Source organism: Esox lucius, chromosome 10 (assembly GCF_011004845.1).
Source record: "Esox lucius isolate fEsoLuc1 chromosome 10, fEsoLuc1.pri, whole genome shotgun sequence".
Lineage (NCBI taxonomy): Eukaryota > Metazoa > Chordata > Actinopteri > Esociformes > Esocidae > Esox > Esox lucius.
In genome coordinates, this window is record NC_047578.1 from 29,148,502 (window position 1) to 29,164,850 (window position 16,349).

A 16,349-nucleotide genomic window follows, 5' to 3' on the forward strand; every position below is an offset into this window, starting at 1 on the left:
AGGTTTACATTGTCTTCACAGCCAAGCTCCCAAACCCAGCACTCCAACAGTGGCACTGGCTCTGCCCTCCCAGGAAAGCCCAAGCCTACCACTGCCCCCAAGGCGGCAGCGCCCAAGGTCCGTAAGAGTGTCAGCAGCCGCATCCACGAGGCGGTGAAGGCCATCGCACTGTGTCACAATGTCACGCCTGTCTACGAGTCCCGCGGTGTAAACGGAGAGACCGAGTCTGCTGCCGCTGAAGCCGACCAGGACTTCAGCGATGACAACCGCACCTACCAGGCCTCTAGCCCTGACGAGGTCAGCTCCAGCATCAAAATGATGTGTTCATAAGGCACCCCATAGCAAAACATTTATCAGTGGAATACCACAGCATACTTTTCTTATTGGACTGGTTCACAACCGTTTTATTCCTTTCAGTACCCACTAAATATGACACAGGACCTCTCTGATGTCTGTCCTCAACACTAAATTTGTTGTTTGTCAAAATGGCCATTCCAGGTCGCCATGGTAAACTTAGTCACAAAATTGGATTGTTGAGCTATTTTAATCAACAGTGTTTGTGTCCTTTGGAATTTATAGCTCTAATTGAAGTAAGAATCTGGAGTGAAACTGAGCCAAATGACAGTCCTGGGGCGCCAACTTCCTCTGTTTCACTGTCAATCTAGAGTTGATGCATTTATGAATATCAGGCACTGTTTACCCCATAATTTAGAGGCCCTAACGGATGGGAGTATGGCTGCTGTTATGAGAGAAATCAAAAAGTATCCCTAATAAATATTAAATAGACAGGGAACGGGGAGAGATGGATGTGGATAATAATTTGCCGTAATTATGTTTTAACAGATAGTCACTACATAACAAAGGACTGCTAATCGTTCATGTCGTACCTGGTGTTTACAGCCGTTGGAGTGGTTTTCATCCATGAAACACACTAGTTTTGTTTTGTAAAATTTACATTGGGCTATGCAACTTTCAAACCCATCACCTAGATCAGTGTTTCACCAAACCTACAGTTCAATACTTTTTGCAATTTCTGAGTCTTCTGATTGGGTACAGCTGGAAAAGTTAAACAATAGTTAATTTTGATCTGATTTTGATCTGTTGTAATTACTTTGGCCTGGTCAGAGTTAAAATGGCTGCTTGAAAACAGAAGAGAAACCCAACCACTCGCAATAGTACAGGACTATGGGCTGCCTGTGACTTGGAAAGGGTTAGTTTGAAATGCAACAATTAACATTAAGGTTAATGTGCACATAGGCGGTAGTTGTTCAAATGGAGTAGACTAGAACATTTATTTTCTACAATCAGCCTTAAAAGGGATTTAACATAGTTTAGGCTTTGCCAATAGTAGTTGAGTTTTACTTACTGGAGTCAGAACTTCCAATTATTGTGATTGGTTGACTCAGTGGAGCTTACATTTCGACTCAAGTCACTCAGTTGAAGTTTACATTTAAAACGGTAAAGTGTTAAAGTAACACACGGTATGGGAACAAGGTTGATGTTTACATTATAAACAGGGTAGGGGTCAAGGTTGGGGTTTAAGTTAGGGACAAGCACTAACCCTGGTCAAATCTTCTCTCTGAGAATTCAGCCTATTTCTAAATGAATGCGCCATCCTCCCAAACAGCATTTTACAATACATTTTACATTTTGGTAATTTAGCAGGCGCTTTTATCCAGAGCAGGGCAGATCTTTTCACGAATAAGAGTTTATATTTCAGTAAATATTTATATACAGTGATTGCCTATGTTTAGTGTAATACAGTATGAATTATTTTAGTAAAATGTGTATTTTAGTGTGCAGTACGGTTCAGTAATGATACTGCTATTTCTCCTTCAAAACATACATCTGGGGTTTTCTTTTTGTGTAGTCTTTTATTGCCTTCATGTTAGTCTGTCCTGTTCCACGTTGATGTGTATATTTATTTATTTCCCTTCACACTTTGCTCTATCTCCATCGGTTGTCTCTCACTGCTTCAACTGATCAATATAAAATGTTCTGTCTGAGACGATGAGATGGGGTCTGTGGTTGTTCAGTATCGCTACCCCCCACCCACCCTCATCTACCTCTCTCATTTCCTCTCCATCTCTTTTTCATGTCATTCTCATTCTGTATATCCCTCGTTTCCCCCTCCCCCTACTCCCCCTATTATTTTTCAGAAACCTTTTCTGTCTCTCTTGCTTTTTCTCTGTATCTCTTGCATAGCTCCCTCCTTTGTCTCTCTCTCCCCCTCTTTCTGTCTCTATCTCTCCTATACCTCTCCTCACTCTCCCTCTCACTCTGTGCTTTTTTATTTTCTCTCTCCCCTCTACCCCCACTTACTCTCTCTCAGCAGTCTCAGAGCCCAGTCAGCATAGAACTACGTGGGCCATATTTAATTGTCTGGCAGTCTCCGCCTCCCCACTAATGTAATGAGGCGTCATCAGGGAGATGAAGTTGGCCGGCCCAGAGGTCAGGAGTCAGCCAAAGCGCTGGCCAAACAGGCTGTGAACAGGGCCCTCTGTCAGAGTCAGTAAGCGTCCCAGACAGCAAACTATGCACTACTTTTGACCTGTAGGGAATACAGTGCCATCTTGGACCATCCAAGGAAATATTCTTAGAATGTTCAATGTGATTCATACAGATATCTGTATACCCCAAGTTATTTCCATTTAGAAGAGCAAGCAGTTTTTGTATTATAACTTGCATATATAGTGGGGAGAACAAGTATTTAATACACTGCCGATTTTGCAGGTTTTCCCACTTACAAAGCATGTAAAAGTCTGTATTTTTTATCATAGGTACTCTTCAACTGTGAGTGAGGGAATCTATAACAAAAATCTAGAAAATAACATTGTAAGATTTTTAAGTAATTAATTTGCATTTTATTGCATGACATAAGTATTTGATACATCAGAAAAGCAGAACTTAATATTTGGTAGAGAAACCTTTGTTTGCAATTACAGAGATCATACGTTTCCTGTAGTTCTTGACCAGGTTTGCACACACTGCAGCAGGGATTTTGGCCCACTCCTCCATACAGACCTTCTCCAGATCCTTCAGGTTTCGGGGCTGTTGCTGGGCAATACAGACTTTCAGCTCCCTCCAAAGACTTTCTATTGTGTTCAGGTATGGAGACTGCCTAGGCCACTCCAGGACCTTGAGATGCTTCTTACGGAGCCATTCCTTAGTTGCCCTGGCTGTGTGTTTCGGGTCGTTGCCATGCTGGAAGACCCAGCCACGACCCATCTTCAATGCTCTTACTGAGGGAAGGAGGTCATTGGCCAAGATCTTGCGATACATGGCCCCATCCATCCTCCCCTCAATACAGTGCAGACGTCCAGTCCCCTTTGCAGAAAAGCATCCCCAAAGAATTATGTTTTCACCTACATGATTCACAGTCAGGGTGGTGTTCTTGGGGTTGTACTCATCCTTCTTCTTCCTCCAAACAAATCGTGTGGAGTTTATTTTTGTGTCATCAGACCACATGACCTTCTCCCATTCCTCCTCTGGATCATCCAGATGGTCATTGGCAAACTTCAGACGGGTCTGGACATGCGCTGGCTTGATCAGGGGGACCTTGCGTGTGCTGCAGGATTTTAATCCATGACGGTGTGTTACTAATGGTTTTCTTTGGGACTGTGGTCCCAGTTCTCTTCAGGTCATTGACCAGGTCCTGCCGTGTAGTTCTGGGCTGATCCCTCACCTTCCTCATTATCATTGATGCCCCTAGAGGTGAGATCTTGCATGGAGCCCCTGACCGAGGGAGATTGACCATCATCTTGAAGCTGCTTGCCTATTGTCCTGTAGCCCATCCCAGCCTTGTGCAGGTCTACAATTTCATCCCTGATGTCCTTACACAGCTCTCTGGTCTTGGCCATAGTGAAGAGGTTGGAGTCTGTCTGTTTGTTTGATTGAGTGTGTGGACAGGTGTCTTTTATACAGGTAACGAGTTCAAACAGGTGCAGTTAATGCAAGTAATGAGTGGAGAACAGGAGTGCTTCTTAAAGAAAAACTAAGTGTCTGTGAGAGCCGGAATTCTTACTGGTTGGTAGGTCATCAAATACTTATGTCATGCAATAAAATGCATATTAATTATTTAAAAATCATAAAATGTTATTTTCTGGATTTTTGTCTCTCACAGTTGAAGTGTACCTATGGTAAAAATGACAGACTTCTACATGCTTTGTAAGTAGGAAAACCTGCAAAATCGGCAGTGTATCAAATACTTGTTCTCCCCACTGTACAAGTCCCTTACAGTAGGCAACCAAATAAAACCGCAAAATGTTTCCATGTGATAGCTTCAGTATTACGGGGTCAGTGTTTTTGAATACCAGCCACTATAAATCAATGACAGATTGGACAAATGCTCTTCATTTATTCCCAAGTTCTTGTTGGTATTGATGTGGTGTAATAATTGAGCTGTTACAGAGCCATTGTCATCATGAAAGATTTAGCTGCTGGTAATTTTAAAGGCAAAGCTGCAGCGTTGGTCACTACATATGTTGGAACTGCTATTGAACTTATTGATTGAGTATTTGAAAATGGCCTGCCAGTGCCGTGAAGTAGTCAAGGGTAGTCTCTTACATTATTTATGTAACACACAATGCACATACACTTGACTCAAATGTGACACGGATCCCGTGGAGCTGATAAGGTAGATCTCTCCCCCTCTAAAAGGAGGTAGCTTTTAGATCTAGACTGTGTGTGTGTGCTTGTGTTGGTACAGTGAACTTATTGTACTGCCCCGCTGTTAAAACAGTGGTGTCACAAGAAACGTAGTTACGGAAATACCTTAAACTGAAAATAATCAGGTCTGAGATCGCAATGATAAGGGGAATTACGAATAAAAATCAATGGTAAATAAAACCAGTATAAAACATCTATAATAACCTAGGCGTACAGGGTGTGCGCGTCCATGTGTCCGCTCATGTACACGCCAAACGTGCACCCTGTGATAATGATCCTCAGATGTGGGCTAAGCAAATATAGCCTGCTCTGGCGCAGGACCTCAGAAGAAATAATGGGGTATTACCAGGAAGTTCCAATTTGTAGGTTAGGAGTATAATAACAACCTTTTTGAGTGAGCAAATTGAAAATGGTCCCATGGAGTATTGAGTCGTGTGCAGCTGAATGCTCCTTTAGGGGCGGGTGGGGGAGCATGAGTTCCTGCTTAGGAGAGAAGGGAGAAAGAAATAGCTGAAAAACACTCCTGTGTTTGTGAATGAACACGGTCAACACCAGAGATAATGTGTCTACAGTAGAGCATTGTATCCACAGTATTTTTAAGGCAGCCATCTATCAATATTACACTGGATGATTCAGGATGTTGATTTGTATCAAGGAAAGTGAAGCACCGCCTCACAACAGTATACTGAACTCTGCTGTTAAATGAAAAGCATGCTCTGATTGTTCAACACACTGTTTTATAACCAGTTTCTAAAACCACAAATAGTACTTCTTTTTGGCACAGTGAGCATGGACATGTAGGTTGTTTCATGAAGCTGTGGTTGAGGTTATCAACATGTACACGCACACAAACAAAAGGTTGCCTTTGTTTATTATGATACTGTTAGCTTTGTTAGTTAGGATCTGTCAAGTAGAGGCTGTTTTCTGTGCAAAATGCAAAATGCGAAAAATACAAACAGCTTTTTAAACATTGCGAGAGGCATGGCCTGCTGTTTATTGAAAACTACATTGAAATCCATATCAACAATAAGCTATTTGATCATTAGCTTGGTGCTGTCAATTGTGAGATTCCCAACTGACCCAACTAAATTCACAAATTAACAGCATTACAAAATAAATATAAGCCATTGATCCTTGGTTGCTAAATAATCAGTTTGTGTACTAGGCCAGTGAACAGCAAAATAATGAACTGGCTTATTGCTAAGAAGGTCTAGCCATGACTCTCCGCTATTGCGCTCTGTCTCCTGCCAGTTTGTACGAATGTAATTTTTTTCTTAAAATCAAATTTTCAGTTTTGAGGCATTTTCTTTTTAAGCAAAATGTTTATATACAGAGCGTATGACATCTACAATAACTTTGTAAATATTTAAGTATTGTAGGCTGCATTTATCATCACCAGCGCTGAGTAAATTAATCAACCATTTACCCTGACCTGCCTGCCTCCTGATAAATCTTGGTCCGTACGACTGCTAAGGTCCCTATATTGAAGCTATACATACAGTAATAACATGTTTTGATCATCAGTCCTGCTGATCAGGGTTAGGTAGGTTACTATTTAAATGAATTCCGTTACAGTTACAAGTTATCTGTCCACATTTGTAATCAGTAATGTAATTTTTTGATTACTCAAATTCAGTAACTTAATCTGATTACTCTGAATTACTTTTAGAAAAGCATTAGAAAACAAATAGGAATTGCCTATAACCAATTCAACACCTTTTGTGGGATCAATCAATGTTAGAGTTTGCATAGCTGGCCAAAAATGGAATTTGCATTATACCTTATGGCTTATGTACCCTTTGGAAAGGGTTCCTAAACCATTGCATTCTGCTTCAAAATAATTGGACTACATCTCTACATTTCACACACAAGGTCCGTCAGATATTCAATCATTACAATTAATCCACTTACACTTGTTCTTTTAGAATCTGACTTTTTATCTGAATATAACCCAAAATCTAAGGATGTGTTAACCTATTCTGTTGTGTTGTATTCATGTTTTCTATTGCTTCAAAACACTGTTGAAAAATAAATGGCAATTTCCCGAAAAGGGTATTGACATTATTGTATACAAATCAGGATATCCGTAGCTTTTCGCGCGTACACTCAATCTGCAATAGTCTGATGTTTTGCTCCATGACCACCAACATTGCAGAAACCCCAGGCAGGCATATGCACGTTAGCAATCGTGAACACCCGCACACATGTAAGTTTTACCCGCGAGAAGGTAACCTGTGATTAATAGGGCAACCAGCGAACGATTTTCAAAACGTAAATGAAAGAAATTAACTGTGATTATACACCTGCACTCTTAGCTTAAAGTCAATGTCGTCAGCAGCCAATGGTAATGTAGAGAATTTACATGTATCAGAATCTCTGAAGAAGGAGAGGCTATGGTCCGAATGAAGATTTAACAAAGATTTATTAATAAAAAGTCAAAATACATGAATTACGCTGCAGCGGGCCTGTAAATAGTTGTTTTAAACCTTAGGTCTCCACATCTATTCGCCCAGATCTAAGTTTTTCAATCGGTTTTATTCCTCTAGCCCCAAGGGCGGTTACTTTTCATTCTCATAAGTAAAAACCATCCTTATTGGCTCTTCGTTGGCATGGTGACATGTTGGACGAATCTCGTTGGTTTCTTCGCTGTCCAATGAGGAAGGACATGTTCTAAACTCTGCCCCCCCTTGGGGTCATTTTTGGTCACAGATCAACAGATTCTTGCATACAGATTTGAAATCTTTACAAGGTTACAGTAATTAACATTCTATTGTCCTAACCTAGTCTAGGACAACAGGGGGTTGGAGACAGAAGGTTTCTTCCTGCTGTATAGGAGGCGGTTTCTTTTGCATGTTAATTGTTGGTTATTTTCTTTTTTTTATTTTATTTTTAATATTCTTCAGATTTCCTTTTACAGCAATTACTTCCACACAGAAACAGTATCTTTTACAGGGGACTGTAACATTCACATATTCTTACGTGTATGATCAAGTCCACAGAAGAATATGTCTAGAGGTACAAGGAAAAGAATAAATAAAAAATTATTAACATAATTTAAAGTAAACAATATGAACAAAACAAATAACAGCTTAAAACTAAACATGGGTTGCATACAAATTCCCCTGACAAATATAACCAGGAGCGTGATTGGGAGGAACGGCCCCCCTGATCTGAACCCGAACGGTGTTCAGTTATAGGACTTCTGTGCTAGTCACAGTTTGTCCATAACGAACACCATGTTCAAGCATAAGGGTGTCCATCAGTGCACGTGGCACCAGGACACCCTAGGCCGCAGGTCGATGATCGACTTTGTCATCATCTCATCTGACCTGCGGCCGTATGTTTTGGACACTCGGGTGAAGAAAAGGGCGGAGCTGTCAACTGATCACCACCTGGTGGTGAGTTGGATCCGATGGCGGGGGAGGAAGCTGGACAGACTCGGCAGGCCCAAGCGTACTGTAAGGGTCTGCTGGGAACGTCTGGCCGAGTCTCCTGTCAGAGAGATCTTTAACTCCCACCTCCGGCAGAGCTTCGACTGGATCCCGAGGGAGGCTGGAGATATTGAGTCCGAGTGGACCATGTTCTCCACCGCCATTGTCGAAGCGGCCGCTCGGAGCTGTGGCCGTAAGGTCTCCGGTGCCTGTCGAGGTGGCAATCCCCGAACCCGGTGGTGGACACCGGAAGTAAGGGATGCTGTCAAGCTGAAGAAGGAGTCCTAACAGGCCTGGTTGGCTTGTGGGACTCCTGAGGCAGCTGACGGGTACCGACAGGCCAAGCGGGCTGCAGCCCGGGTGGTTGTGGAGGCAAAAACTCGGGCCTGGGAGGAGTTCGGTGAGTCCATGGAGAAGGACTATCGGCTGGCCTCGAAGAGATTCTGGCAAACCATCCGGCGCCTCAGGAGAGGGAAACAGTGCCCTACCAACGCTGTTTACAGAAGAGGTGGGCAGGTGTTGACCTCAACTGAGGATGTCGTCGGGCGGTGGAAGGAGTACTTCGAGGATCTCCTCAATCCCGCTGTCACGTCTTCCATTGAGGAAGCAGAGGAGGAGGGCTCAGAGGTGGACTCGTCCATTACCCGAGCTGAAGTCACAGAGGTGGTCAAGAAACTCCTCGGTGGCAAGGCACCGGGGGTGGATGAGATCCGCCCTGAGTACCTCAAGTCTCTGGATGTTGTGGGGCTGTCTTGGTTGACACGCCTGTGCAACATCGCGTGGCGGTCGGGGACAGTGCATCTGGGATGGCAGACCGGGGTGGTGGTCCCTCTTTTTAAGAAGGGGGACCGGAGGGTGTGTTCCAACTATAGGGGGATCACACTTCTCAGCCTCCCCGGGAAAGTCTATGCCAGGGTTCTGGAGAGGAGAATACGGCCGATAGTAGAACCTCGGATTCAGTAGGAACAGTGTGGTTTTCGTCCAGGCCGTGGAACACTGGACCAGCTCTATACCCTCTACGGGGTGTTGGAGGGTTCATGGGAGTTTGCCCAACCAATCCACATGTGTTTTGTGGATTTGGAGAAGGCATTCGACTGTGTCCCTCACGGCATCTTGTGGAGGGTGCTTCGGGAATATGGGGTCCTGGGTCCTTTGCTAAGGGCTGTCAGGTCCCTGTACAATCGAAGCAGGAGCTTGGTCCGCATTGCCGGCAGTAAGTCAGACTTGTTCCCAGTGCATGTTGGACTCCGGCAGGGCTGCCCTTTGTCGCCGGTTCTGTTCGTAATTTTTATGGACAGAATTTCTAGGCGCAGCCAGGGGCCGGAGGGTGTCAGGTTTGGGGACCACACAATTTCGTCTCTGCCCTTTGCAGATGATGTTGTCGTGTTGGCCCCTTCTAACCAGGACCTTCAGCATGCACTGGGACGGTTTGCAGCCGAGTGTGAAGCGGTGGGGATGAAAATCAGTACCTCCAAATCCGAGGCCATGGTCCTCAGTCGGAAAAGGGTGGCTTGGCCACTTCAGGTTGGTGGAGAGTGCCTGCTTCAAGTGGAGGAGTTTAAGTATCTAGGGGTCTTGTTCACAAGTGAGGGAAGGATGGAACGGGAGATTGACAGACGGATCGGTGCAGCTTCTGCAGTAATGCAGTCGATGTATCGGTCTGTCGTGGTGAAGAAAGAGCTGAGCCGCAAGGTGAAGCTCTCGATTTACCAGTCAATCTACGTTCCTACTCTCACCTATGGACAAGATCCCGGAAACAGGCGGCCGAAATGAGCTTTCTCCTCAGGGTGGCGATCCCTTAGAGATAGGGTGAGAAGCTCGGTCACCCGGGAGGAGTTCAGAGTAGAGCCGCTGCTCCTCCACATCGAGAGGGGTCAGCTGAGGTGGCTTGGGCATCTGTCTCGGATGCCTCCGGAACGCCTTCCTGGGAAGGTGTTCCGGTCCCGTCCCACCGGGAGGAGACCCCGGGGAAGACCTAGGAGACGCTGGAGGGACTATGTCTCCCGGCTGGCCTGGGAACGCCTCGGTGTCCCCCCGGAAGAGCTAGAGGAAGTGTCTGGGGAGAGGGAAGTCTGGGCATCCCTGCTTAGACTGCTGCCCCCGCGACCTAGCCCTGGATAAGCGGAAGATGATGGATGGATGGAAATATAACCAGAGTTAGTTCTAACGATCTTCCATCACCGTCATCAATGGTGCCCATCTTTCAACAAAAACTTCCGTCTGTAATCTCAGCGAATATGTAATTTTTTCCGTATTGTAAATATTTCTCAATTATTAGCCATGTCAGCTTGGTTTGGCGACTCATTTTTAAGCCACTTTATTGTAATTGCTTTCTTTGCTGCTATCAGTAATATCTGTAATAAATACATATTTTTCCTACTGTGTACCCCAACCGGTTTCACCCCTAGAATTGCTACCAGAGGATCTCTTATCAGTTCAACATTCATTACTTTATTAATATATGTAAATATGGATTTCCAAAAGTTATCCAACATTGGGCATTGCCAAAAAATATGAGAGTGAGTAGCCCTTGTCTCTCCACACCCCCTCCAACTGTTATTTTCCATAGAAATTCCTTCCACAAATTGGCGTTCGTGACTTTGTGAGCCTGAGTACATATCTCCAACCAAACTTCTTCACTTATTTTGAGCCGTAGCTCCCTAATCCACTTGTCTTTCACATAAAATGAATTATCTTTTGTCATTGTAGCAAGGATTTTATAAACATTGGTTATTGGTTTCCTCATGTTCTCCACCCTGAATTTTAAAAATATTGTTCTAAAAGGGAGGGCTTTTATTAATCTATTCCAGTTTGGGTGCTTCAGTATGAAACTCCTCAATTGTAGATACCGTTTTTGGTAATTTAAAACCTGTTCTCAGTTGATCGAATGTTTTTACTAAATAATTGGTGTACATAATGAAGATTCAAAAGTTTCCAGTTTTTGAATCCTACTTCAAGTCTCAATGGAAGAACATTTCTAATGTAAATAATTGAACTCAAAACGGAGAGATCGCCTGTTAACTTAAACATTTGTTTTATTTCCTTCCAAGCTACACAAGTTGTGTTCGACCATTCTCCCAAAATATCTCTGGTGGACTTAATCCCATTAAAGGGGATCACCGACAAAGGCATATCCGGACTGCAACTTTTTTCTATACTGAGCTACCTTGTACTAGTGTCATCTGATAACCACACTATCATTGCACGTAATTTGGACGCTAACCAGTAATGCTTTAAGTTGGGTACGCCTAGACCCCCTTTAGTTTTTGTCAGTTGTAAGACTTTATATCTGACTCTGGGTCACCTACCCTGCCATATTGGTAGAGTTTGAAAAAGAAAGAGGAGCCTTGGGAGAAAATCCATCCTAACAGCTTCCACCCTGCCTATTAAATTAAGGGGAAGTGTATTCCAGCGGTTAAAATCTTGCTTAATTTTATCTATTAATTTTATGTAGTTACTTTGATATAAGCTAAGGTCAGGGGGTATATTTATTCCCAAATATCTAATACCCTCCCTGGGCCATCTAAATGAGAAAGCAGATTTTATCTGCGGGGTAACGTAATTGTTCATGGGGAGTGCTTCTGTCTTAGTCACATTTACTTTGTAACCTGTGTAAAATCCAAAAGTCTCAGTACATTTCATTAAATTTGGGATAGTCTTTGTGGGATCTGAGATATACACAATTACATCGTCTACGTATAGCGACAACCTATGTTCCATGTCCCACTCCACCTCAATACCACTAATATCTGTGCTATCTCTTATTAATTGTGCAAGGGGTTCTATACTAAGGGCAAAAGCATAAGCTTTCTCTAACATAGGGCTTATGTCTTCTACAAAGGCTTTATAAAATTTGTTACAGTATCCATCCGAGCCCGGACATTTGCTGTTTTTTAACCCCTTAATTGTTTCCACAATTTCTTCTCTTGTAATGGGTCGATCTATAGCTTGTGAATCTTCCTCTGCTAGCTTTGGCAGGTTTATGCCATCTAAGTAGGCATACATTTTTTCAAATTCTGTGCATATGTCCATATTCGAGTACTATTTCTTATAGAAAGTGGCAAAAGCTCCCGATATCTCACCCGGTTTATACAGAAAGGGTTTATCGGAGTCGTTTTTTTTAATTTTCTGTACAACTGTTAGGCTCATCTGTTTTTTAAGTTGGAATGCTAATATTTACTAGCTCTACTCCCATGCTCATAATAGCGCTGTTTTAAGAATCTTAAATTTCTCTGTGTTCAGTGAGCAGATCTCCCAAAGCTCTCCTGGCTTCATTAAGCTGAGTTAAATTGTTTGTAGATAGTTGACTCTTATGTCCCTGTTCTAACTGTTTAATTTTTTCTTCAAGTTCTTTACGTTTGGCTTCTCTAAGTCTTGCCTTAGTTGATGCAAATGAGATTATCTTTACCCTCAAAACTACCTTAGACGCCTCCCACAAGATCACTGGTGACGTCTCACTCGTGTCATTAAAGTGAAGGTATTGGGCCAATTCCGCCTTTATATGATCTTTAAATGCATTATCGTTTAGAAGTGACACATTTAGGCGCCATAGACTTGGACTATAACATCTACCCAAATCCCAAATCAAACTTACTGGGGCATGATCACTTAAGGTTATGCTATGTATTTTACAATCCAGGACTCTGTAAGATTCATTTTTAGCAACAAACAAATAATCAATCCTGGAATATGAGGAGTGTGGGTTTGAGTAAAATGTGTAATCCCGGTCTCTTGGGTGTATATGTCTCCATGCATCGATCAGACCCAAGTCTTCCATCATTTGCTTTAGAATCCTACTTGCCCCTGAAGACGTGGCAAGAGATGGTGGGTTTTTATCCATACTATTTGACAAAATGCAGTTAAAATCACCTCCAATCAAAATGATTCCTTTAGCTTTTTCTATAATCATTTCACAAATGTTCTTAAGAAATGTAGGATTGCTTTCATTTGGAGCGTAGATATTCAGCATAGAGACAGTCACACCACATATGGACCCATTCACCAAAATAAATCTCCCCTCTTTATCAGTAATTTCTGAATGTAAACAAAACTGCAGCGAACTGTGCAATAATATTGCCACCCCACGTCTTCTCCCTAAACCATGAGATGAAAAATATACTTTGCCTTGACCTTTTAAGTTTCATATGTTCAGAATCTGATAGGTGGCTTTCTTGTATAAAGGCTATATTACATTTAAGATGTTTAAGCTCATTGAGAATTTTTTTCTTTTTTGGGGGTTAACAACAATTTTCTGAGATGCATAGCAAACAGAATCACATGGCTTACCTGTATGGACAGAGTTGAGGTGGCTGCGTCAAATGCAAATAATCTTCCTTTGGCAGAGTGCTTCGCAACACCCTTTCTCCTCAAATATTGTGATCAATTACTTAGAATGTTTTATCTTGAAGGCAGCGCCATGTTACACCTATCTAACAAATAGTTGCCTAATCTTCTGAACAATCCCTTTCTGAGTTGTTCGGTGCAACTCTTCCTTGCGGTGTTGTTCGGTGCCTTTGACAAATAAAACTTGAAACTTTCAAAATATATAACACCAGGCCTATCGCCTATCATTGTTCTGAGAAAGATGCGTGTAGTAGATAACTGAGTCACATTTTATATGGGTGGACTTATATTGTCTTAGTGTTTTTCCAGCTATCCAACCAACCAAAACCAGAGAAAATTAAACTAGCGCTTCATCCGTCACTAATCTGTTTCTGCGCGCCCACATTTACGCGCATGATGATCACACACACAACTGACTGTGCATTCACACTATTTGCGAAATTTGTGCTTCGCCTGTAGCTTACTTGTGGTTGTCTGTGGGCGAACTAGCATCAGAACACCAAGTAAGGTGTGTATTAAGGTTTGAGAATAGCACATTAGTATGAAGGAACGTCGGATTATTACAATGGTTAAAATTGGAATAAAAACGTATTTTAATAAAAAAATATATTGTATATGTCTCTACTCAATTGATGCCTCATTGATGTAATTCTTACATCCTGCAATGCTAGCTAGCAAACCAGATTGCTACAATTAGGTAGCCACCAATCAGCTAACGTATCTAATATTGACACCAGAATTATATCGGCCACCTGTCTCCATGCTGCATTTTGTTTTGTTTGCGTCTCTGTAGGAAAATAGCGTGCAATCGTATAGCTCCCATCACTGCTACTAAAACTTGTTCAATTTTTCATCCATCTTTTAAAAAGACTGCAAAATCTGTTCCGTTCATTCTCTTAAATGCACGGAGAGAATTTCACAACCACATATACAAAATCCCGTGATTGGTGAGTCCCCAGCGATAGGTGCGGGTTGATTTGCATGAAGTTGAAAAATCTGAACCTTTTCTTCGCCTCTCACGGATCCCATGCATCGCCCCGCAAGCCACTCGCTCGCCAAGCTTCCCCTCATTGAAATGAATTGAGCCATCGCTCCCATCGAGAATAGTGTGAATGTACCGTGAGGCACGCGGTTAAATGACTGTTTTTAAAACATTTAAAAAATCAAACATGCAAGGTGTCAAAATGATTTCACGCACCTATTCTTTTTCAAATGAAGTAATCATATATTTTTCAAATATCTCTGTAATCTGATTACAATATTTTAGTTGGTAATTTAACTGATCGAAAGGTGCATCGAAAGGAGCCAGTTGAGGTGGTTCGGGCATCTGGTAAGGATGCCCCCAGGACGTCTCCCTGGGGAGGCACGTCCAGCTGGGAGGAGACCTCGGGGTAGGCCCAGGACTAGGTGGAGAGATTATATTTCGACACTGGCCTGGGAATGCCTCGGGATCCCCCAGTCAGAGCTGGCAAATGTGGCTCGGGAAAGGGAACTTTGGGGTCCCCTGCTGGAGCTGCTGTCCCCGCGACCCGATACCGGATAAGCGGATGAAGATGAGATGAGATTAATTTAATTGATTACAGTTACGTTTTTTCTGTAATCCGCAGATTACTTGTAATCCTTTACTCCCCAACTCTGCTGCTGATAAGAGAACTGTATATCCTTGCACTATCTAGAGGCCAGCAACTGTAATGTTACAAGCCAGTGAAAATGTCAGTGTTCCACTGTGCAGACAGTATCAAAACCAGAAAAATATATACCCTTATGTTCAAAAGTTTTTTGACAATAAAAATGCATCAAATTGATCAGAAATACAATATACTGTAGACATTGTTAAAGTTGTAAATCATTACTGTAGCTGGAAACGTCTGATTAATGGAATATATACAGAGGCACATTATTAGCAACCATCAGTCCTGTGTTCCAATGGCATGTTGCGTTTTCTAATCCAAGTTCATCATTTTAAAAGGCTAATTGATTGACCCTTTTGCAATTATGTTAGCATTAAAGAAGCAATAAAACTGGCCTTTAGACTTGCTGAGTATCTGGAGCATCAGCAACTGGGGGTTTGATTACATGCTCAAAATGTCCAGAAACAAATAACTTTCTACTGAAACTCGTCAGTCTAGTCATTCTGAGAAATGAAGGCTATTCCAATGTGAGAATTTGCCAAAAAACTGAAGATCTCGTACAACGCTGTGTACTACTCCCTTAACAGAACTGCGCAAACTGGCTCTAACTAGAATAGAAAGAGGAGTGGGAGGCCCTGGTGCACAACTGAGCAAGAGGACAAATACATTAGATTGTCTAGTTTGAGAAACAAACGTCTCAAAGCTTCATTAAATAGTACCCTCAGAACACCAGTCTCAACGTCACAATCAAATCTGTCAAGTATGGTGGATGCAGTGTGATGGTCTGGGGGTGCTTTGGTGGTGGTGAAGTGGGAGATTTGTACACTTGAAGAAGGAAGGCTATCAATTCATTTTGCAGCACCATGCCATACCCTGTGGACAGTGCTTGATCTGGGCCAATTTCCTCCTACAACAGGATAATGACCCAAGGCACAGCTCCAAACTTTCCAAGAACTATTTAGGGAAGTCAGCTGGTCTTGTCTATAATGGATTGGCCAGTACAGTCACCAGATCTCAACCCTATTCAACTGTTTTGAGAGCAGCTTGACTGTAAGGTTCATAAGAAGTTCTCATCAAGCCAATCCAATTTGTGGAGGTGCTTCAGCATGGTTGTGAAATCTCTTCAGATTACCCCTACAAATTGACAACTAGAATCCAAAGGTCTGCAAGGCTGTAATTGCTGCAAATGATTCTTTGACCAAAGCAAAGTTTGAAGAACACAATTATTATTTCAATTAAAAATCATTATTTCTAAACTTGTCAGTGACTGTCCTAT

The 16,349-nt window shown here is 42.4% G+C and overlaps 1 protein-coding gene across 7 annotated transcripts in view; it reads left to right on the plus strand.

The window, feature by feature from the left end:
• The window catches only part of atp9b (ATPase phospholipid transporting 9B), a 99,444-nt gene that overhangs the window by 72,325 nt on the left and 10,770 nt on the right, over nt 1–16,349 (plus strand). For all 7 annotated transcript variants that reach the window (XR_004576258.1, XM_010906167.3, XM_010906168.3 and 4 more), the window contains one exon: nt 22–297. Coding sequence is in view for 6 of the 7 variants with exons in the window: in XM_010906167.3 (XP_010904469.1) it covers nt 22–297 (276 nt within the window). In the remaining variant the exon portion in view is untranslated. The remainder of the gene's footprint in view (nt 1–21; nt 298–16,349) is intronic.